This window comes from Musca autumnalis, unplaced genomic scaffold (genome assembly GCF_047663935.1).
Source record: "Musca autumnalis isolate F117 unplaced genomic scaffold, ASM4766393v1 scaffold_1, whole genome shotgun sequence".
Taxonomy (NCBI): domain Eukaryota; kingdom Metazoa; phylum Arthropoda; class Insecta; order Diptera; family Muscidae; genus Musca; species Musca autumnalis.
Genome location: NW_027411644.1, coordinates 63,876,928 through 63,900,256, shown reverse-complemented (window position 1 = coordinate 63,900,256; position 23,329 = coordinate 63,876,928). Strand labels below are relative to the sequence as shown.

The 23,329-nt window shown below is 34.9% G+C and overlaps 1 protein-coding gene and 1 long non-coding RNA gene across 2 annotated transcripts; both read right to left on the bottom strand.

Annotated features, from left to right (window-relative positions):
* Positions 1-3,061: 3,061 nt before the first annotated feature.
* On the bottom strand, positions 3,062-13,813 carry LOC141399502 (sorbitol dehydrogenase-like). The gene is made up of 5 exons (XM_073978404.1): positions 13,610-13,813; positions 4,893-4,926; positions 4,115-4,803; positions 3,934-4,055; positions 3,062-3,349 (listed from the first exon to the last, which is right to left on the bottom strand). Exons 1-5 carry the CDS (start codon positions 13,661-13,663, stop codon positions 3,172-3,174), a joined length of 1,077 nt encoding a protein of 358 aa, XP_073834505.1. The 5' UTR covers positions 13,664-13,813; the 3' UTR covers positions 3,062-3,171.
* LOC141399507 (uncharacterized) lies at positions 8,404-12,169 on the bottom strand. Its single transcript, XR_012411854.1, has 2 exons — positions 8,625-12,169; positions 8,404-8,567 (listed from the first exon to the last, which is right to left on the bottom strand). It is a non-coding gene; the product is annotated as an uncharacterized lncRNA (long non-coding RNA).
* Positions 13,814-23,329: the final 9,516 nt, after the last annotated feature.

Below are 23,329 nucleotides of genomic sequence, written 5' to 3'. Positions count from 1 at the left end.
GGGGCGAATGTGTTGAGGTACCCCACCACACTCTTTATGCAAATAGCAGACTTTTCAGGGACTCCCTCAAATACTCAACATGCTCATTACATCATTCTATAGCAATTCAAAATGTATCGGGCGAGACTTTACATTCGATTGTAAATTATTTGTGCTATGCTATACACTGGCCAGAATTCGAGCCGGCTCTAAAATTTTTGGGAATCTGCGGTAACTTCGGTTACACAGGCGGCGTCTCGATTGTTCCCGAAAATTCTAATTGTATAATAAATGTGCCTACAGTTGCCTCTACAGGACCTCCTGCCTTTGGTGCTGGTACAGGTGGTGTTGCTGCTGGTATAGATGATGGTTTTCGTGCTGATCCATATGATGGTTTTCGTAATGGTTTTCGTGCTGGTACAGATGGTGGTGTTGCTTCTGGTCCAGATGAAGGTGTTGCTGTTGGTCCAGATGGTGGTGTTGCTGCTGGTCCTGATGGTGGTGTTATTGCTAGTGCAGAAGGTGGTGTTGCTGCTGGTGCAGATGTGGTGGTGCTGCGTGCTGGTCCAAATGATGGTTTTCGTGCTGGTACAGATGGTGGTGTTGCTGCTGGTCCAGAAGGTGGTGTTGCTGCTGGTGCAGATGGTGGTGTTGCTGCTGGTCCAGATGGTGGTTTTGCTGCTGCTCTTATAATGGTTCCTGAAGATGGCTTTGGTGCTATAGGTAGCGATGCTGATTACGAGGCTACTAAAAATGATCACGATGCTGTTGATGATGAATATGTGCCTGGCAGTGAATATACACCAAGCAAAAAAAGGAGAAAGGATTATGATGAAAACGAAATGGAAGAAGAATGGAAATATAAAGTCCCTATTTCGACAATCCGGTCTCGTCTGATTAAAATTCCTGGAAGCCCACTATTTCATTTAAGCGAACAAAGACAAAAAAGTTCACACCAGAGGAACTCGAAAATGCTGTTCGTGGATGCTGCGATGGCATGAGCATAACTAATGCTGCGGTTCAATATTAAATTCCGAAACGTCACTACGAAAATATTTAAGGAAACCCCCAGGAAGCCGGTGGTATAAACTGCCATAACTAGAACAGCCGGAAATCCTCGTGCAAAATGCAGAACATAGTTTTAATATTACAAATCCATCATGTAGGTAAACGACAAGTCCATAATTTTTAGCTTTTTTAATTTATACATTTAATTAATTTAGCTCCTGGAAGCGAATGGGACAGCCAGGAACCGTACGAAACAGCACTCAAGTGTGATTTCAGTAGCACACATTCGTCACGTACGTGAACTTCACTCAACACAACAAACTAAACTTCTCTATATCGATCATTTTACTAGCCAAAGACGTCAAACACAAATTTATAATCTACTTTAATGTTAATATTTTCTTAGATTATTTTCAATATACATTGATCTCATATTTCATATTTTTGTAATTATTATTAATTAGTTAAAATCGTTAAAATTTGAATTTATTGTTAGTTGCTTTATTAAAATGTCTTTCAAAAATATATCTATGAATAAAAACCCCACATTGCAATTTATGCTACCTAAATCCAATCATTCATCAACAAAATAAAGGTGCTTCTAAAGATCCTTTCCGAAATAAAGGGTGCTTCTAAAGACCATTTCCAAAGTAAAGTGGGCTTCTAAATACCCTTTCCAAAGTAAAGGATGCTTCCAAATACCCTTTCTAAAGTAAAAGGTGCTTTTAAAGACCCTTTCCGAAGTAAAGGGTGCTTTTAAAGACCATTTCCAACGTAAAGAGTGCTTCTAAATACCCTTTCCAAAGTAAAAGGTGCTTCTAAAGATCCTTTCCGAAATAAATGGTGCTTCTAAAGACCATTTCCAATGTAATGGGTGCTTCTAAAGACCATTTTCAATGTGAAGGGTGCTTCTAAAGACCATTTTCAATGTAAAGGGTGCTTCTAAAGACCCTTTTCAAAGTAAAGGGTGCTTCTAAAGACCCTTTTCAAAGTAAAGGGTGCTTCTAAAGACCCTCTTCAAAGTAAAGGGTGCTTCTAAAGACCCTTTTCAAAGTAAAGGGTGCTTCTAAAGACCCTTTTCAAAGTAAAGGGTGCTTCTAAAGACCCTTTTCAAAGTAACGGGTGCTTCTAAAGACCCTTTTCAAAGTAACGGGTGCTTCTAAAGACCCTTTTCAAAGTAAAGGGTGCTTCTAAAGACCCTTTTCAAAGTAAAGGGTGCTTCTAAAGACCCTTTTCAAAGTGAAGGGTGCTTCTAAAGACCCTTTTCAAAGTAAAGGGTGCTTCTAAAGACCCTCTTCAAAGTAAAGGGTGCTTCTAAAGACCCTTTCCAAAGTAAGGTGTGCTTCTAAAGACCCTTTTCAAAGTAAAGGGTGCTTCTAAAGACCCTTTTCAAAGTAAAGGGTGTTTCTAAAGACGCTTTGCAAAGTAAAGGGTGCTTCTAAAGACCCTTTTCAAAGTAAAGGGTGCTTCTAAAGACCCTTTTCAAAGTAAAGGGTGCTTCTAAAGACCCTTTTCAAAGTAAAGGGTGCTTCTATAGACCCTTTTCAAAGTAAAGGGTGCTTCTAAAGACCCTTTTCAAATTAAAGGGTGCTTCTAAAGACCCTTTTCAAAGTAAAGGGGTTCATATTAATACTTTGGTTTATGGGACAAATATTCCGAGTAGGGCTACATATGTGTAATCTTAGTACTCTCAATTATAAATTTCAGTACCCGCCATAAGTTGTTTTTTTATTTTAAACTACACATGTTGTTCTTATCATTTCCTAGTTATATGACCATTTTGTTTAAATCAAATGTCAATTATGGAACTAAACCTAATAATGAACTTGATAAGAGAGACAACCTATCCCACCATCCGTTGTTGTTGATAACTTTATTGGGCCAATATTATTTCTTGAAAATAAAACAAACTTTGTCTTTATTATCTTCCCATCCTAATGTACACATGTACACATATAGGGCCATAAGCAAAGTGATAGTGTAGTGTCATTAGCGAATTGATGATAATAAGTTTTTATAAGCTGTGAATAAAATAATTAAGTTAGACAAGTTTACAATCACAAAAGTGTTAATATTTTAAAAAATAGAGTTTGTTTTATTTACATTTGTTTATGGAATATAAGTGCACTTATAACTTTAGATTATATGTATTTTATTAACGCAAATAGATTCAAATGACTTTGTTTACTTCTTATTGTTGGTATCCTTAGGCTGTACGTGTATTATAACCTTAATGGCTCCGCCCAAACCTTTGCGAGCAGTTTCAAAGGCCTTATCAGTCTCGGTAATATCGAAATGATGGGTTACCAAACGTTTGACATTTACTTTGCCGGATGCAACAAGGGCCAAGGCAGCGGGATAACTGAAAGTATAGGAAATGAAGAGTTACGAAACAAATAAATTTCAAATTAAATTCGAAGATGAGTTCAAAAGTGACCCTTTCCAAAGGAAGGGGTGCTTCTAAGGACCATTTCCAAAGGAACGGTTGCTTCGAAAGACCCTTTCTAAAGTAAAGAGTGATTCCAAAGGCCCTTTATAAAATAAAGGGTGATTCTAAAGACTTAAAAGTCGTCTGTCTAGATGCCTTAATAATCATCTGACAGTTGTCAGTCTTGGTTGCCACCGTGGTGCAATGGTATGCACACCAGCCTTGCACGCCAAAGGTCGTGGGTTCGATTCCCCGGCTAGGCAACATAAAATTTTCCACGATGGCAAAATACCCCTCACTAATATTGGCGACATTTCCTGGGTATTTCAGCCATGTAATACTTCTCTACAAGTGGTGTCTTAGGACACGCCGTTCGGACTCGGCGATAAACTGTAGGTCCCATATCATTGAGCTAATATGAATCGGGTTGCACTCATTGCACTTGTCCCGCTTGGGATGTTTGTGGAACAATTGTAGTTGTCAGTCTCGTGGAACACGATATCAAATCCCTTACTTACTCATTGCAATATCTGAATACACCACGAATATCAACTTCGCGAGCCAAGGCATTGATCAAAGGCAATTTAACTTCAGGGGCGCCCATGCCCACAATAACACAACAGCCACCAGAGCGGGTTGCCTATAAAGATACACATTATATAAGCTATTTCACAGAAAAATTCTCATTTTTTTACATACAAAAATTCCCAAACGTGTTGTTGACTCGGCACCGCAACATTCAATCGTTTTGTCCGGTTGAACACCCATTAACTTCTCGACCTCCTTGGCAGTATCTTCTGGCGATGAATCACGCGACATAAGAAGCGTATGTGTGGCGCCCAATTCTTTGGCAACATCTAAACGTTGTTGTACCAAATCGGTAATTAGAATTTTCGATGCACCCATTGATTGGGCCACCAGCAAAGTAACTAAACCAATTGGTCCGGCACCGAGAATTAAAACATTCGAACCCAAACCAACGCCGGCACGTCGACAAGCATGAACACCCACAGATAATGGTTCGAGTAGCGCACCTTCTTCCATTGTCACGTGGTCGGGTAGTTTAAAGCAAAAATCGGCAGCATGTTTATAGAAACGTGTTAAATTGCCATCGTAGGGAGGTGTGGCACAGAATTTCATATCAGGACAAAGATTATAGCTACCAACTTTGCAAAAATCACAAATATAACAGGGTACACCGGGTTCAATGGCACAACGATCACCCACTTTAAGATGTTTAACTTTGGCGCCCACTTTCGCCACAACGCCGGCTGCCTCATGACCAATAATCATGGGTTTTGTGAGTATAAAATCACCAATACGTCCATGGGCCAGGTAATGTACGTCCGAACCACAAATGCCAACACAATCCATGGCTAAAAGGACCTCTGTGCGGGGGGTTGATAAATGAGAAAAAAGGAATTAGCGTTCGAAATAGAAGTTTTTTAAACATCTTTTAAGGAAATATTTTACTTACCATTATCTGCAATTTCCGGAATCGGGCGTTGTTCCTGTTTTAGAAAGGAAAAATTTATTAATAAATTACTGGCATAAGCTCTGGTTAAAATTTGGCATAGGATAATCTCAAAAAGCTACTAGCCAATTTTATTGCTTCATCCAAGGCATATGGAACAGGTAGTGGCATGGCACTTACTAAATGTTCCTGAAACACTTTTTTCAGCAACTTTTCCTTTATACAACTGTCAAAATCTGCAACATTAGTAATAATTTGGTCTGTTCCAGAACTCGAAGAATCTACTAATTTTTAATATTTTTTCCGATAACATAAAGGAAAAATTGTTATCGTTGTAAAAATTAGTAGATTCCTGCAGGTTCTGGAACAAGCATATTATTAATAATTAGCTCTGTTCCAGAACTAAAAAGTTTTTACAATTTTTACCACTTTTAAACATTTTGCATTCCCGTACATAAAATTTATATGAAAATCGTTTACGACTTTTACAACTTTTACGATTTTTACCACTTTATAAAGTACGGGAACAGGCCAATTATCACGTAAAAAGACACAGATATTATCGAGTACGCAGACAAGCATACTAGGAACATTCATATAATTTTCAAGTCCTTGGACTTTTCATGGGTGTAGGACACATTAGATCTAATCCGTCATAAATCTAAGTAGGAATATTAACATTAGGCAAATCTATCTTTCAAATTAAATAAGTATTATGCTGTGTCATGATAGGTATGTATAAGATATTTCAAGACTTATACTCCTTGGAGTACTCTTCATTAATCAGCTTATCTACGTGATGTTCTGTTGTATGACAAAGTCGAATTTCAATAATAAAAATGTTTGTTTTGTTAACAAAATTTGCCACACCCTCAAAATAAAGCACGTGTAATTCTATTGTCAATTTAATTATCTTTAATTAGATATGTTACACGAAATGTTGAGACCAAAAACGAGACGAAAACAATGTGGTATTGCATAGGTGGGTGATGAAAACAAGACGTGGAGAGGCGTAACTACAAAATAAAAATGTGTAAGATGTAACACTTAAGTGGCGCCCAATGTCATCTAAAGGGATATTCCTATAACGGGAATTTAATTACATCAAAATGGTGCGGGTTCTCAAACATTCCTGAAGGCACCAGGGAAACTATTCTCATATCAACATGATGTTTAACGAGACAGCTTATGTACCCAGGCCTTTAAGTCCTGAGTACATAAGCTGCCTCGCCTGCTTACCTTGCTTGCTTCTGATAAAAGAATAAAAAGAAAAGGGCAACCCAGTTCGAAAATTGCTCGGCCTCCTTTATTCTTTTATTTTTATTATGTCAGAAATGAAGCAGGAAAGCAAGGCAAGCAGGCGAGGCAGCTTATGTACACAGGCTTTAGTCGTTTACAAGAAGTTACTGGATTTTACAAATTTGTACAAATTATTGAGTAAACGAACATACCTATTGTTATGTACCTTTTGTAGTTCTCATCATGTAATAGCACAAGAATTTCCTCACTAAGCTCACATATAGAACAATTTAAACAAGAACGCTTATTTGTTTTATTTTCCACTAAATTTTATTTCGGCTTTCGCTTTCGCCCAACGCACATTTATAAAATTTTTACATTTTTTGTAATTTGGTTTTCAAAATGTAATAGGGTCTACTAATTAAATTTGAAACATCGAAATTTGCTACCTTAAAATAGTTCTTTTCATCCTAAGCGTGTAATAACAAAGACCTACGACAGTTCTGAATGCTTTATATTTACATTTTGATTCAAATTTGTTCTATTTTAGAGGATTTTCAAAACGTATTTATGTTTTTTCCTGAGAAAATTTTTAGAACGACCCTATTATTCAAAAAATTTTGGATATTTAATTTTCAATAAGAACAATTTTGTTTTTGTAAATTTGTTAGTTGCTGTAATTCCTTGTGCCTTGTGCCTTGTTTAGCCACAATTAGTCCTATTAGGCACAATTGTCAGTTGGAAGCAGAGAGAGGTGAGGCATGTGGTAACCCTTTGCCTTTCAACACCCTCTCACCAACAAACTGAAAATTGCTGCAAAGAGAATTGCCTAATGTGAATATGGATTTACCAAGGTATTGGTATCACACCAGCTGACCGAATAGGAAGTGTCAAATCCCTTTATAAAAAAATGTGGTCTGTTCCTTTACTTTTGAAAATGTTAAAACCGGCAAAAGTGGTAAAAGTTGTAAACTGCTCCCATATGAATTGGATGGTGTCTGAAGTAAAGGAACGGGTTTCGAGTAAAAAGTAATAAAACTTGAAGATTCTTGCGCGTAAAGGAACAGAGCTATTGTTGTTGTAATTTCCCCAACAACATAATGTCATGTTCACACGAGCGTTTCAATTACGTTGTTCGCCTGTCGAACGACGTACACGAATTAACCCGTTTCCACGACACCATTCGTAATTAACAGAAACATAAACAAATTTTCCTTCATCTTTGTTTCCTTGTTTTCACGAAAATTTGAACCGAAAACACATAAAATATACATTTAATGAATAGGAAAAGCAATAGACTTTCCTTCAAATATATCTTCTATATTTAACTACACACATTTCATTCATTTTTTCCATAAATTCCGAAAAATTTTGTATTTTCAATATATTTTTATATGTTTCTATTTTCATAATTAACGAGAGAGAGACATGTCAAAACAATGTTTGTGTATACAGACTTTCCGCTAATTGTTTCCTTTTTGTTTCTGATTTTTTACGCGATTTTGAACTAATGGACAAGAAATGTGTGTGGAATTAAGAAGGAAGCACAACCATCTTCCTTCTTCATCTATATAAAATGTTTACTTCATTGATTACCATTCATCGTTTTCCTTTTTTCTAAAAATGTTTGTGATTTCAACAAATTTTTCAATTTTGAATTTTGACATGTCATAATTAATTTATTTCGATAAATGCTCTCATTTGTTAGAGATGGGACATTTTTATCGTTGTTCGGAGAGTATTTCTACTTGAACAACGTAGAAAAATCGTCGTTCGTTCTCAGAATTTTGTATGGGGAATCAAGTAATTTATTCGTATTTGAGGGTCGAACAACGAATAGAGAACGAACGACGTACCGTGGAAACGGGCTATAAGGAAAGTTTTGACATAACAGCTTTGTTCCTTTACGTGCAAGAATCTTCAAGTCTTACCACTTTTTACTCGAAAAGCGTTCCTAAGCGTTGTAAGCACTCCCGCCTTGCACTCAGGAGGTCTGGGGGTCAATTCCTAACCAGAACATCTGAATTTTGGCAGCGGCAAATCTCCTCAGTGTGATTTTGGCTTTATTTTCCAGATTATTTCAGCCATGAAAAACTTCTCTACAGGAGCGGCGATAAAAATAAATAGTTTCCATGTCATTGAGCTAATATAAATCGGCTTGCATTCAGTGATATGAGAAAAGTCTCTCTTTTCCTTTTGGGATGTTCTAAGAACAAATATATGTATGTATATGTTGGACACGGGAGTCCCATGAAAACCATTTGTTAACATAACATTTCATTATAATGATTTTTTGATTTGTTAATTTAGGGCTGAGGTAAATACATAATATGAAGTATTTATATATGACTGACTTTCTCCTGTTGTATATCTATTTCCTTTTCCTCACAAAGTTCTTGAACGGATGTGGAATGGAATGCAATATTTATATCTGTGGAACTGAACAAAATACATATTACTTACATTTTCAATTCTTAAATAGATGTAATTAATTACCATTCCATTGTCACAACGTTCGGCGAATGCACAACAAATGGTTCTGCATGTGGCACTAGCTTCCATTTTTTTCCTACTCTTCTCGTATCCTCTGGTAAAAAGTGATCCCAACATATACAGTCACTCTTCTTGAAATCCTTTCCTTCCCAGTCACGTCTGCGATGTGGATCTAATAAAATGTTGAAATAAGCACCTTTGTCCTTCGTTTCTATTCCTTTTTTATTTTTAATTTCAATCTGTATGTTGATGATTTATTTTTATTTTGAAAACAACAACAAAAAGAATACACAATGACAAAGCGTCATTTACATTTTGACACTAGTATTACTGGTGAATCTAATCAGCTGGGACTTGCTTTTACCTGTATTATTGTACCATGGCAAAAGAGAGAACTGTCAAAATTGTTCTCACGTAACAAGTTTTGCACAAAAGTAAAGAAACGGAAAAATAGATCTGGCAGCAATAGCTTTGTTCCTTTACGTTAAAGTTTCTTAAAGTTTTACCATTTTTAACTCGGAAAGCGTTCCTTAACTCCAAAAAGTAGTAAAACTTGAAGCAAAATTTAAGAGAAAGCATGCCAAAATGGCCTTCTCCCCCACGAATTGACCATCATACACGGTGACTTTAATGCTAAAGTTGGCAATGAGCATGTAGCTGGCGTCACGGGAAAACATGGCTTGGGGGAAAGAAACGAAAGGGGAGATAGACTCGTACAGTTCTGTCAAGAACACAATTTTATAATATCAAATACGCTATTTCAACTCCACCCAAGAAGATTATATACTTGGAAATCCTCACAGGACCATAGAACCAATGTGGTTCGTAACCAAATAGATTACATTCTGATCAATAGACGTTTTAGTTCCTGTATAACAAAATGCTCTACATATCCTGGAGCGGATATACCATCAGATCATAACCTTCTTATGACAAATGTTCGGACAAAACTTGCAACAATTAAGCGCAAAAAGCAAGTATCGAAACCCGATTTCAATAAGTTAAGCAACCCGACAATTAAACAACCACTTACGGATACAATAAACGCAGACCTTAGAAGAATCCATCAAGATGGAATAGAAACTGTAAGGATAGTATTAAAACTACTATGGGAAGTGCTCTAAAAAAGATCCAACACCAACATATACAGAATGGATGACTGATGAGATAAGAGAACTTCGATCAGAAAGAAAAAGATGTAAAAACATAAACTTCGAAAGATATTGGGAAATCAATAAAGAAATAAGAATCGCAACGCGTATCAAAAAAATTAACAACTGAAACGAAAATGTGAAGAGATTGAAGCCCTACAAACATTCCACGACGACTTTAATATGCACAAAAAACTGAAAGAAACAACCGGAATATACAAACGGAAACCTCCATCTGTACTCTTTGATGATAATAACCAAGCCGTTTTTGAAATCTCGCAAAGAAAGCAAATATGGAAAGAATACGTATTAAAACTATTTACAGATCATGAAAGATCAGATTGTGATCGTAATGAAAACTCTGACATAAACGAAAATTCTCTCGTAAGTGTAAATCCTATTACCAAAGAAGAAGTTATATATGCAGTAAAATCGTTAAAGGACAAAAAAGCCGTTGGTTGGCTATTTCCCGCCGAAATGCTCAAATTAATCGATGAAAACAATATACAATTGTTTGTGAAACTGTTCAATAATATATACGACACAGGACAATATCCGCGAGATTGGTTGAAATCTACATTTGTCCCCATACCAAAGAAAGCAAACGCCAGAAAATGCAACCATTATAGATTAATTAGCCTAATGAGCCACGCCTACGTATAATTCACAAAAGAATATACCCCAGATGCGAGGGAGCAATGGGAGAAACGAAATTTGGATTTAAAGAGGGAATGGGAACTCGAGAAGCACTAGTTGGTGTTCAAGTGCTAATCCAAAAGTGTCGCGATGTCCAAAAAGACGTATTTATGTGTTTCGTAGACTATGAAAAGGCTTTTGACACTGTTAAACACGACAAGCTAATGGAAATTCTGACATCCATAGGCATTGAAAACAATGACATAAGATGCATAAAAAATCTATACTGGAACCAGACAGCATCAGTAGAAGTATCCGGTGAAACTTCAGATGAAGTAGTAATATCAAAAGGTGTTCGACAGGGGTGTATACTTTCACCATTATTGTTTAATGTACATGCTGAACAAATATTTCGAGAATGCGTAGAAGGAAAAAGGATTGGGATAAAAATACATGGACAATTCATTAACAATATTCGATACGCTGATGACACCATGATAATAGCGAGTTTTTTAGTTGCACTCCAAAGTCTCTAGGTTCCCTCAACGAGATAAGTAATTCATACGGATTATACATTAATCTTAATAAGACAAAATATATGATCGTTAGTAAAAGTACCAATTTCTACAACTCCACACTAAAAATCCGTGAATCAGAAATAGAGAGAGTAACATCGTATAAATGAGCAGTGGCAATCTTCTAATGAAATACGAAGTCGTATAGAAATGGCGAGAGAAGCGTTTCTCAAATACAAAAAAGTACTAAGCAGCCACGACGAAGTTCTGCGAAGAATGAATGTACATCGACAGCTAATTAAAACCATCAAAACCCGAAAAGTTTCCTATTTGGGACATTTGATGAGGAACAACAAATATAAGATCCTGCAGATCATTCTCAAATCCCAAGTTGAAGGAAGACGCGATAGAGGTCGACGAAAATTGTCCTGGCTAAAAAATATTCATGACTGGACCGGATACCGCGATGAACTCAGTCTTCTAACAGCGGCTAAAACCGACAATTATCGCCTTCCACATAAACTAGATATTTGCAAGAACAATGTAATAAAATGTAATATTGTATGATCGCTTATACTATGTTTACATTTTCGAAATCCACTCGATTTCAACTCGCAATTCCTTTGAGTAAACGTCAAATGAAAACTCATCTGAAATCGATTCGATTTCATTTGACGTTTGAGCAATGGAATTGACAGTTGAAATCGAGTGGATTTCGTAAATGTAAACAAAGTATTAACATCCGGATAACGGATATGCAAATAAAGAAGAAAAAGAAGAAAACATTGCGTCACGGCGAAAAAATTTTTCGTCTGTTTATGAATTTTGACATTTCGAATCACTGTTGGGCAGAAATGCTCGGCCTCATACACAAAAATGTAAAAAATACATGAGTCTCTCGCAATTTGCCCACCATTGTTACCATTGTTTCGAATCATTGTTTCAGTTTGTCTTCGGACGGCTCACAGAGCACGCACATTTTTAGAGAACCACGCCTACGGGCAATAAAGATTTTATTCAAAGGGGGGATTGTTAAGCATTCGTTTAACAAACCACGTTTTTTATGAACAAGGATATATTCTACAAAATATTACGTTTTCTCCGTAATTCCATCCGTATGGCTATGTTAGAGCTGGCAAACCATCGATATTCCCAACATTAGATATTTTCGATATAATAGTTTAAAATATCGATTAATATCGATATTATCGGTAAGCTGTCAACACCATTAATTTGGAGATGAAAATGGCGGAAATGTCAATGCTTTTGTTGACATTTTGCACAAGTAGTTCACAGAAATACAAAGGATAATAAAAAATTGCTTTTATCTTATAAAAATATTAAAAAATACATTTTACCTTTCCGAAAAATATGTACGTGTGACTACGGGCTTATTTTCTCACACCAAAAAACCGAAAAGCAGCGAAATTTCTATTTATTTTAATGAGTTTTGGGTTGGGGGTTTTTGTTCCGATAATATCGATAGGCAAAACCATCTATCGATATTTAATTTTTAAAAAACAATCGATTTTATCGATAGTGCCATCGATTTTTTGCCAGCTCTAGGCTATATGCCAATAAGATTATTCAACGAAAATTTTACGATATGAACCAACACAAAGATGAACATTAAATAAGGGCTGTACCAACTAATTCCACCATTTTCTTTGGCTTTATGGTGATGGCGTGAAGAATGGAGTAAAAGCCCCCAAAAAAGCATTGTTTCTCTTCGAATTCGCATGGTGGAGGACCTGCATAAATAAAATTCACTCTCGTTTTTGGCAAATCGTTTTCATTCCAAATCGTAAAGATGTAAATATATTAAGATGGGAAAAGTCAATTGTGCAAAACTACCAATAGATGGAGTTAACCTCTGTTGTTACGATGTCATAACAACATTCTGTTAAATGTTATTATGCATTGGAATATTGACAAAAAAACAAATTTAAACTCACATGTGACAGCATTTATTTTTGTTTTGCTATCAAATAAAGAACAAATAAAAGTAATGAAACAAATTTTAGACACAATGTTTCTATTGCAGTATATTGTTTAGTCATATGTGAGCAAAATTTGGACCTATTATTATATGTTTTTGGAAAATGCATGTGTTCATGTCTTTATTTCTATACGTCTTTGTAAATCTATTCGAAATTCATCACATACCTGATTATTATTATTATTATTATTATTTGCCGCAAGAACTTTCCCATAAGAAATTTGCTTTGATTCGGAACACAACGTGAACGCATTGTATGAATTCATATGAAATTTTAGTAAACTTTTATAAAGAAAAAAATTACAAAGGAAATAATTTTTATTTTAAATTGTCATAGAACAAGAATCTAGCCCTCTGGCTCTGTCATGATTCATGCCCTGGCAATGTTTGCCAACAACTCTGCAAGGGATGATTGATTGTCCTTCGTCGTAGTTCGTTAAAATACAAACACAGTAAGGATATTTTAAAATGTTCTTTAAGTCGGCTATTTGAAAACTCAAAATCAACAACAAAGGCCTTTTTAATTAAAAATAATAATTTTAAGTTATTTCGCGAACGAAACCTGCTTGAAAATAGCTTCTTCTTTTAAATTACGCCGCATTCATTAATTCGTCCAACATCCAGCACTTTCAACATTCACTTGTATTCGTTTATTTGTTGTTTTTTTCGAACACGCAAAACACTCACCAAACGCATATTTTCAATTCCATGTAGAACAGCTGTTAAATTATCCTGTGCCATTTTTGTTGGTGTTGTTTTGTTCCTTTTGTTGTATTTTTTACGAAAATATAAACAAGTACAAACTATTTAACCGAACCGTATTCGACCTCTATTAAATATCAACTGATGTTTTTTGGCATTCTCGTTTTGTGTTGTGTGATTTTGTTTATTATGCAATTTCCGAATAAAAATATTCGCAATGCTCATGAGAGTATCGTTGGTGTTGAAAAGCAAAAAGTATTAAGTCACATTAGGTCTGCTGTCAAAATGCTGTTCGATAACAAACTTGTTCAGTAAAAGAGAAATGAGAAGTACTTTCAAATAGTTGCAAGAACTTGCAAATACTTTTTACTTGCGAAGTTATCGAACAGGCCTATTTTTATGTTATATTAGTTTCGTTCCCGTACTTTTTAAATGGTAAAAGTGTCAAAAGGGAAAACCGTCGAAAATGAGTTCCACATACACATTTTTCCAATATTGTGCGTTATTGTGAATAAAATCACATACAAAATGTAAACAAGCAATTCACAGTAATGCATTATTGTGAGCAAATTTGAAGTTTGACATGATTTGATGTAACACCTTCTTATTCCACCATGGTTTTGCAATGCTCACAACCTGTAGTGCGAAAGTGTTGTCAACTTTTATTTCAACTTTTCATTCATAATTTTGCGTTTTAATTTTATCGATTTTCGCCGGTAACGGCAACAAAAGTTACAGAATCCCACTATTGATCAACAACATAAATCTTTACCGGCTACTATGTACTGCCAAAAATATTCAATCCCATGGCAGAAGTTTCTTTGTACCACATTAAATGGAAACCAAAAACGTCTGCCGCTGCCAACCCAGCATCAAAGGAACATATTTTTAATTTGTGATTTAGTCAATATGACAATTTATGTTATAAGAACTTTAACTCTCCTTAGAAAAATACCCTGTAGGAAATTTATGAATATTTCAAATAAATATTAAATAAAGAAAATGTTAAATAATCCAAATTATTGGTCTGTTCCTTTACTTTTAAAAATGGTAACAGTGGCAAAAAATGGTAAAAGTGGTGAGCTGCTCTCATATAAATTATATGCTTTTAAAAGTAAGGCGGCCATCAGACCATCTGCTTTTTCACATGTATGTTCTTACTTTGGGTATACTAATATACAGAACAGCTGATGTCATACATGTGAAAAAGCAGATGGTCTGATGACGGCCTAACCCTGCGTTTACACATGACAGGACAGTTGAGTACATGTATTGATTGTCAAAACCCCAAAACTTGCCTGTGTGGCGTAGGCGTCTAGACAACTGCAAAAACAGTTGTAAAATTATGAATGAAAATCGTCGATTTCTTTTTGTTCATGTTCTTTTGTTTTCAACACATTTCAATTATTATTTCACACATTGTTACAAAAACGTCAAGAATTTGTTAACCCTACTGTCTGTGAAAAAAAGATGGACTGCTGAGAGACAACCGACAAATGTATGTATGTGTTAGTAAATCAGAGTTGTATTTGCAGACAGTCTGTCTTGTGTAAACGCCTAGTAAGGGAACACTTTGCAGGTAGACAATGGTAAAAACTGGTAACCTCTTGCACGTAAAGGAACACGACCTATAGCTTTGTTCCTTTACTTTTTTAATGGTAAAAGTGGTAAAAGAGAAAAGTGTCAAAATTTCTCAAAATTGCTCTTTCATGAACATTTTTACCAGAAAAGTAAAGGAACGGAAAATGGTAGATCTGGTAGCAATGTCAAAAAGAAACATAAAAAATCAATTTTCGTCTCTTATTTCACAGTTTTTAATTTAGTTTTGTCAGCATTCGACTTTTTTTCTGTTTTTCGTCCATTTTTTTCATTAGCTGTGTCTGGTTACCCTAAAATTTGTAACAATTTGTACCAATTGTTGCTGGAAGTCGTCTGTTAACACAAAAAACCAGCAAAAGAGAGCGATTCGAGAGAGACATTTTGACAGTTCTTTCACTGAGAGCTTGCAAATTCTTGCTGGACAAATTTCTTCTAGCAAGCACTTGCATGCTCTTCTTCTTCCTGAAAACAATCAATCAGCCGTTTTTAGTTTTTTGTTGATTTATGTTTGTGAACATTAAAAACAATTTTATTGTGGAAATAACATAGTCTAATTGTATTGTTTTATGGAGAACAAATTTGTAAAGTGGAAAAATACTTTTTTGTTTCATTTTCTTTTTTTATTTTTAATAAAATATTTGTTTGCTTCCTTTGTTGGCGGACAAATTGTTCTGTTTTGGCAAGTCAGCTGATTGCTTGCTGGTTTTTGCTGGGAAGGTGTCTGTTTACTTTTTACAATTTTCTAGCAAAAGAGAATAAAAACCCCTTACTCTCTGAGAAAGTTCTTGCTGGACAATTCTTGCTGGGAAAGTAACCAGACAGACTTATTGTGAAATAATCGTCAAACAAAAGTCGAAAAATCAGTTCTACCATTTTACTTGCAGAAATTTTGCTGGTAGCCTGTGATAGAAGAGAAAGGCATATGTGCTCTCTCCTCTCTCGCTCTCTTAAAAATTGCTGCCAGTTTTACCACTTTTTGGGGTTAAGGAACACTTTGCAGGTTAAAAATTGTAACAAATGGTAAAAATGGTAACCTCAGGTAAGTAAAGGAACACAGCTTTTATGTATATATACGTTATATAGACTCCTTATAGTACGTTTATATATAACCGGATTTAACAAACCCACTGGGTTTCAAATGTCAATTCCTTTGCGTATACGTCAAATAAATCCTCATTAAGAAGGTTAACCCTGCAAAAGGCTATAATATCAACATAGCCTTATAGTACCTTTACATTTACCAAATCCATTTAAACTGTCAATTCCATTGCTTGAAAGCCATTGAATTTCAGATGAGTTTTAATTTGACGTATACGCAAAGGAATTGACAGTTGAAATCGAGTGGATTTCGTAAATGTAAACTTACTATTATGTACTTCGAATTTAAATATTTCAATAAAGTCAATTACAAATCAGCCTTCTTCCAATTGGGTGATTGAAAATATGTTCTCTAAAAAAGTAGTCTATAGTTAAACATTAGTGTGGATCGACGATATCTCCTCAACGACTAATAAATCACGTTAATAATTTTAGTAGATCAGTCGACCGACTTAGCTAGGAGACGCTACCAGGTTGGTAATTCAACCTAAACACCCTAACATATGGGAGAACATGAGATAAGAGAGCACTCAAGCTCATTTATTACTTCTGTGTCAATCTCAATAAAATCATAATATCAATAAAGGTTTTTGTCAGTTTTTTTTGTCTATGAATCGCTGCAATAAAAAGTGGGCTTGTTTGTATAATAAAAAACAGTTTTTTTTTTTAAATGAGACAATATTTGCCATTATAAATATAGAACAAGTATGTACGTACAAATGTGATTGCTGTGTATGTACATATTTACATTGTTATTTTAAAGCCGACGGCATAGGAATAATAATTTTCAATGTTAAGAAGGTCATTTAGAACTAGGAAGAAATCAACTGATAACTGCTGGTTATCTGTCATCTGTTGAATAAGTTTGAGAGCATATTAGGAGGATTTTTTAAATTTTTTAGTTAACACAGTAATACTACATATACGAAATCAACTCGATTTCAACTGTCAATTCAGTTGGTTAGACGTCAAATGAAATCCAATAGATTTCAAATGAGTTTTCATTTGACGTATACGCAACGCAACTGACAGTTGAAATCGAGTGAATTTCGTAAATGTAAACGTAGTATAAGGGACGAAATTGTAGTTGTCTGGTTGATATAAAAGAAAACAAATTTAATGGGGGTCCATTATCAAGTTGACACATTAGCTTCGTTCAGCCAATCAGAAGCCGGCAAACATGTTGCACATTTTTGCTCGCCCAAATTTGTCGTGTAAAAAGTTTCTAAAGAGAAAGCTACTCAGCGCAATTTTTGTTCAAAGAGAAGTGAACATTTTGCAACTTTTTTGGTGTACGGGAACGCATTTTGGGGAAAAATGTGCAAAATGTGTTAAATGTGTAAAAACTTTTTAGTTCTGGAACGAAGCTATTTTTTTATATACAAAATGTATCCGCAAAGTGACAACACATATGTAAAATAACATATCGTGTAAAGTACCCATTAAGGCCTACGTATCATGGTACAATAATACAGGTAGCATTATCAAGCCAGCTGATGGTAACATAACGTGTCAACTGCATTGAATTGATGTCAAATTTTGACATCTTATGTTACCAACAATTGCCGATGCGGCTACCTGTGTATTTGTACCATGCATGGTATGTACATAATAGCTATATTACATTACGTGTATTTCATGTGTATGTTTTGAATTTTTTTGTCCTCGTGTAATTCTTTGTGTTTGCGAAAAATGACATTTTACATAGGATTTATAATGTTTGCTATTACACCAGTATATGTTTTTTTGTGTGACATAACCTATAAATGTAAACAAATACTTTATCATATCGATTTATTTATGTTTCTTTAAGAAATAATTTCTTTCAGCAAATTTTGCAAATTTCTGCTTTCATCAAAACAAACAAATCAGCTGTTTTCTATTCATTGTACATACAAAAATAGGAACGGCCCTAAAACGAAAAAGTTACACATGGGTTCACACATCATTTTGATAGATGAAATTTTTTATATGGATCACACTGTACAACATGTAGATGTAAAAAAATGCAAAACATACACATGAAATACACGTAATGTAATATAGCTATAACATGGCAGAACTAATATAGCTAACATGGCAGGTAGTGGTATAACACCAGCCGATCGAATATGAAATGTCAAATCCCTTTATAAAAAAATTATTTTTGTTGTAATTTCCCCAACAACATAAAGAAAGTTTTGACATAACATATTCAAAATTTTACGATGCCACTACCTGGTTAATTGTGCCATGGTACATAAGCTGCCTCGTCTGGTTGCCTTGCTTGCTTCTGATAAAAGAATAAAAAAGAAAAGGGCAACCCAGTTCGAAATTTGCTCGGCCTCCTTCATTCTTTTATTTTTATTATGTCAAAAATGAAACAGGAAAGCAAGGCAACCAGGCAAAACAGCTTATGTACCCAGGCCTTTAAAGTCCACAATCAATACCAGGAGCCAGGAGCTACCTCTTACCGATTGTAACCGCGTTGAAATGGTTAACATACCACCCATAGTGTCGACCGGGACTATGGGTGGTATGTTAACCATTTCAAGAGTGATTTAGTTGGAAACATTGCACAAAGATGTCAATATACTAAGATGGGAAAAGTCAATTGTGAAAAATTAACTGTAGATGGGGTTAACCTCTGTTGTTACGATATCATAACAACATCCTGTTAAACGAAAACTGTTACTCATTGGAATATTGACAAGAAAAACATTAAAACTCAAGTTTGACGGCATTCGCTTTTGATTTTTTTATTGAATAAACAATAAAAAAAGAAAAGAAAAAAATTTTAGCCACAAAACACAACGTTTATGTTTTCCATGCGGATAAATGGGAATCAAAAGCGATTGACATTGCTGTTATCAATTCCAGTAAGTTGTTTTGCCATCTATAACCAAAATCTGGTACTATTATCATATGTTTTTGAAAAATGCATTTGTTCTAGTCTTTACACCTATACGTTTTTGCATTGCATGAAATTATGCGTCACTAGATGGATTTCCATAGTACAGTGATATAATTAAATTACTTTACTCGATCTATGAACACCAAATTTCATGATTTATTTATTTTTTTTTTCAATGAAATCCCAGTGTGGACCGGGACATACCAATATTTTTCTGTGTAATTATACTGCTCATTAGAGCTGGCAAACTATCGATATTCCCAATATTAGATATTTAAGATATTTCTTTTAAAAAAATCGATAGCTATCGACATCATGGTTCAATTATTAGAAGGTTGGTCAGGTTCATGAAATTTTAAAAAAGCAACTCTGAAGCCAGTTTGCTTATAACTTCAAAATTACTAATAACAAAAGCAACAAGTATTCTATTTGAAATATTGTCAATGTTTGTTTTGTTTACATTTGATTTTAAATACAATTTATTTTTTTTTTTTTCATTTATTAACGCATCCATATGAAATAATCATTTAAGACAAACATATATAGCCATATCCGTCCGTCTGCCTGTAGAGATCAATCTAATGTCCGAACGGATTGAAGTGACTGATAAAATGTTGGTCAAATGTGTTGTAGTGAACAACGTCATGGGGGAGCTTATTAAAAGTTCGGCCCGGACGAATTTAACGTTAGTTTACTTCTTTATGGAGAGGGTGACGTAGAGCAAAAGAAAAAAAGCAACGGTTCTGACCGGCTTTAACATGATAATGCCCATGACATATCATGCTGCCTCTTCTATCTCAAGTGGACTCTGATACCCCCATACGCCGCAATCTCATTCATAACATCTATAAACACTTGGGTTGGCCGTTGGGCTACTAACCCACCCCTATAAAAACATCATACTATGAAAAAACAAACGACATCAAATGTTTATTACTCCCGGAAACGTTTTAGGGACCAAGAATTTAGAGACCAGAATTTCTGGACTCTTCATAGAGAAGGTGGACTTTAGATACTGGCAGATACTGTTTATAAAGAACGATGCCAATATTACTGCATACAGGAAACAAAATGGATAAGGAAATGCGTTACAAAAACACCCAAAGAGACGCACTGTATTATGTGCAATGACACAAAGCATGAGTTCCGTCGTTTGTAGCTGGTCGGAGGTTAAAACATCTGGTATCCAGCTTCACCCCGAATAAAGACTTGCTGCAATTGGATAGATGCTGTTTTTCAAAATCAATTTTATTTGAAGTTTGAAAGCTTCCACCGAATACATTGAAGAACAGACCAGCGATACATTCTACGAGTGCTCAAAAAAAAAAACAAAAAAAAAAAAACAAATGATCGGCATCCTGTATATGACATCTGACTAAGGATGAGGAAGATAGACTTCGCATCTACAAAATACACGGTAACAGCAGACCAGATTAAAGTGTCTTCACTTTCATAAGGGCACCATTAATAAAGATGTGGTAAATTGTAATCACCACAGATAGCCACAGCATATTCCACTGAATTGAACAATTGCTTATAAGCATTCCTCGATAATTTGTTTTCGAATAACGTATTATTGTCTTTTGTTTTTATTTATGTATACATGTTTTGATTTTATTATTTTATTTTCAATCAATTTATTTTGTCATTTGTCAAAACAGTTTTGACACAATAGGAGGACCTCAGGAAAAAATTGTAATCATATGTTTGCTGTGTCCTACCTTGTAATGATTGTACCATGTATCGACATTATCGTTAATTTGTCATCACAATTAATTTTGAAATAAAAATGGCGGAAATGTCTATGCTTTTGTTCAGGGTTTCGGAGTCGAGGTATTTTTGGGTCGACTCCGACTACAGACCAATTTTTTTCACGACTCCGTGTCGACTCCGAGTGTAAATTCCTATACCGCTAAACATTAATAAAATATGCTACAATTGGCTACAATTTTTGTCTTTGAGTTGGCTCGAAGATCTCAATGGTTTGGCTGTTATATGCGATAATGTTAAAAAAAACGTACATAAAAAAACTTAAAGTCAAAATCGGAAGGCTCGATTTTCATCGTAGACATATGGTCCAGTAGACTTTTTTTGCTCAGTTCAATCCCAGGGCCCATTAAAGTTTTCAAATCGCCCCGGCCTAATGTATATTCAATAGGGACATTCATTACCAACATGAATTTTCTACCCCCAGACATTGACTTCCATTTTATGTCACAGTGTAATCAGTAAGATTTTCCATAGCGACCACAATGTCCTTCATAGAAGTCCAACAGGTCCTTTAATAAAAATCAAGGGTGACATCCAACAAAACACAAGATCAGTAGACTTTTGTGAGAAGACCAGTAGATCTTCTGACAGAAGACTTATATAAAAGTCGTTAAATGTCCAATAATAAGTCTGTCTGGTTACCCTAAAATTTGTCACAATTTGTACCAATTGTTGCTGGAAGTCGTCTGTTAAGACAAAAAGCCAGCAAAAGAGAGCGGTTCGAGAGAGACATTTTGACAGTTCTTTCACTGAGAGCTTGCAAATTCTTGCTGGACAAATTTCTTCTAGCAAGCACTTGCAAGCTCTTCTTCTTCCTGAAAACAATCAATCAGCCGTTTTTAGTTTTTTGTTGATTTATGTTTGTGAACATTAAAAACAATTTTATTGTGGAAATAACGTAGTCTAACCCCCAGTTTTTGTAACTTATTTTTGTTCGTTCGTCTATATTCGTAATAATTTAAGCATTCATAGCTCAGCCCCCAGATGACATACACATCTAATTTTTCGTATACCCGTTCCATATATCGTTAAGGATTCCTCATTTAAAAATCAGCGCTCTACATTTGCGCTAAAGCGAGTAAATCGATCTACAAAATTTGACAATTCGTGTGAGAAGAATAAAAGTTTTTACAAAAACTGGGGGTAATTGTATTGTTTTATGGAGAACTAATTTGTAAAGTGGAAAAATACTTTTTTGTTTCATTTTCTTTTTTATTTTTAATAAAATACAACGTGTTTGCTTCCTTTGTTGGCGGACAAATAGTTCTGTTTTGGCAAGTCAGCTGATTGCTTGCTGGTTTTTGCTGGGAAGGTGTCTGTTTACTTTTTACAATTTTCTAGCAAAAGAGAATAAAAACCCCTTACTCTCTGAGAAAGTTCTTGCTGGACAATTCTTGCTGGGAAAGTAACCAGACAGACTTAATAATTCGATTGTCAAAGAACATAAATTTTGCTTGCAACAAAAATAAAGGATCGACTGGACCAAAAATATTCTGGACATGCAATTTGTAATCAAAATATAGATGAATAGACTAGACTTTAAATGACAGTAAATATCCTGTGAATTGTTCTCTGAATTTGTATTGTATACCGTTTGCTCATATGTTTTTTTAGCTCTCCTTTAAAGTAATGATTTTTGACAAAAAAGGTGTCCCGAATTTAATATTATATTTGTATATTGTAAAAAAATTGCCCGGAGTCGGAGTCGAGTTATTTTTTTCGACGCAGACTCCGACTCCAGCAAAATGGCTCGACTCCGAAACCCTGCTTTTGTTGACATTTTGCACAAGTACTTCACAGAAATATGAAGGAGTAATGGGTACTTTACACGATATGTTTTTTACATATGAGTTGTCACTTTGCATATACATTTTGTATGGGAAAAGTGACAACTCATATGCAAAAAACATATCGTGTAAAGTACCCATAAACAGAATTACTTTTATAAAATAAAAATACACAAAAATACAATTTACTTGAAAAGTTTGTACGTGTGACTATGGACTTACTTTCTCACATCCACAAAACCGAAAAGCCGCTTAATTTCTATTCATTTTAATAGATTTTAGGTTAAGTGTTTTTAATCCGATAATAACGATAGAAAAAAAAACTATCTAATGCTTGGTTTACATTTACGAAATCCACTCGATTTCAACTGTCAAATCCATAGGTTAAACGTCAAATGAAATCCAATGGATTTCAGATGAGATTTCATTTCACGTTTGAGCTATGGAAATGACAGTTGAAATCGAGTGGATTTCGTAAATGTAAACTTAGCATAAGCGATATTTTTTGCCAGCTCTACCGCTCATAGTAATCATGACTTACACTGCGTTTATACATGA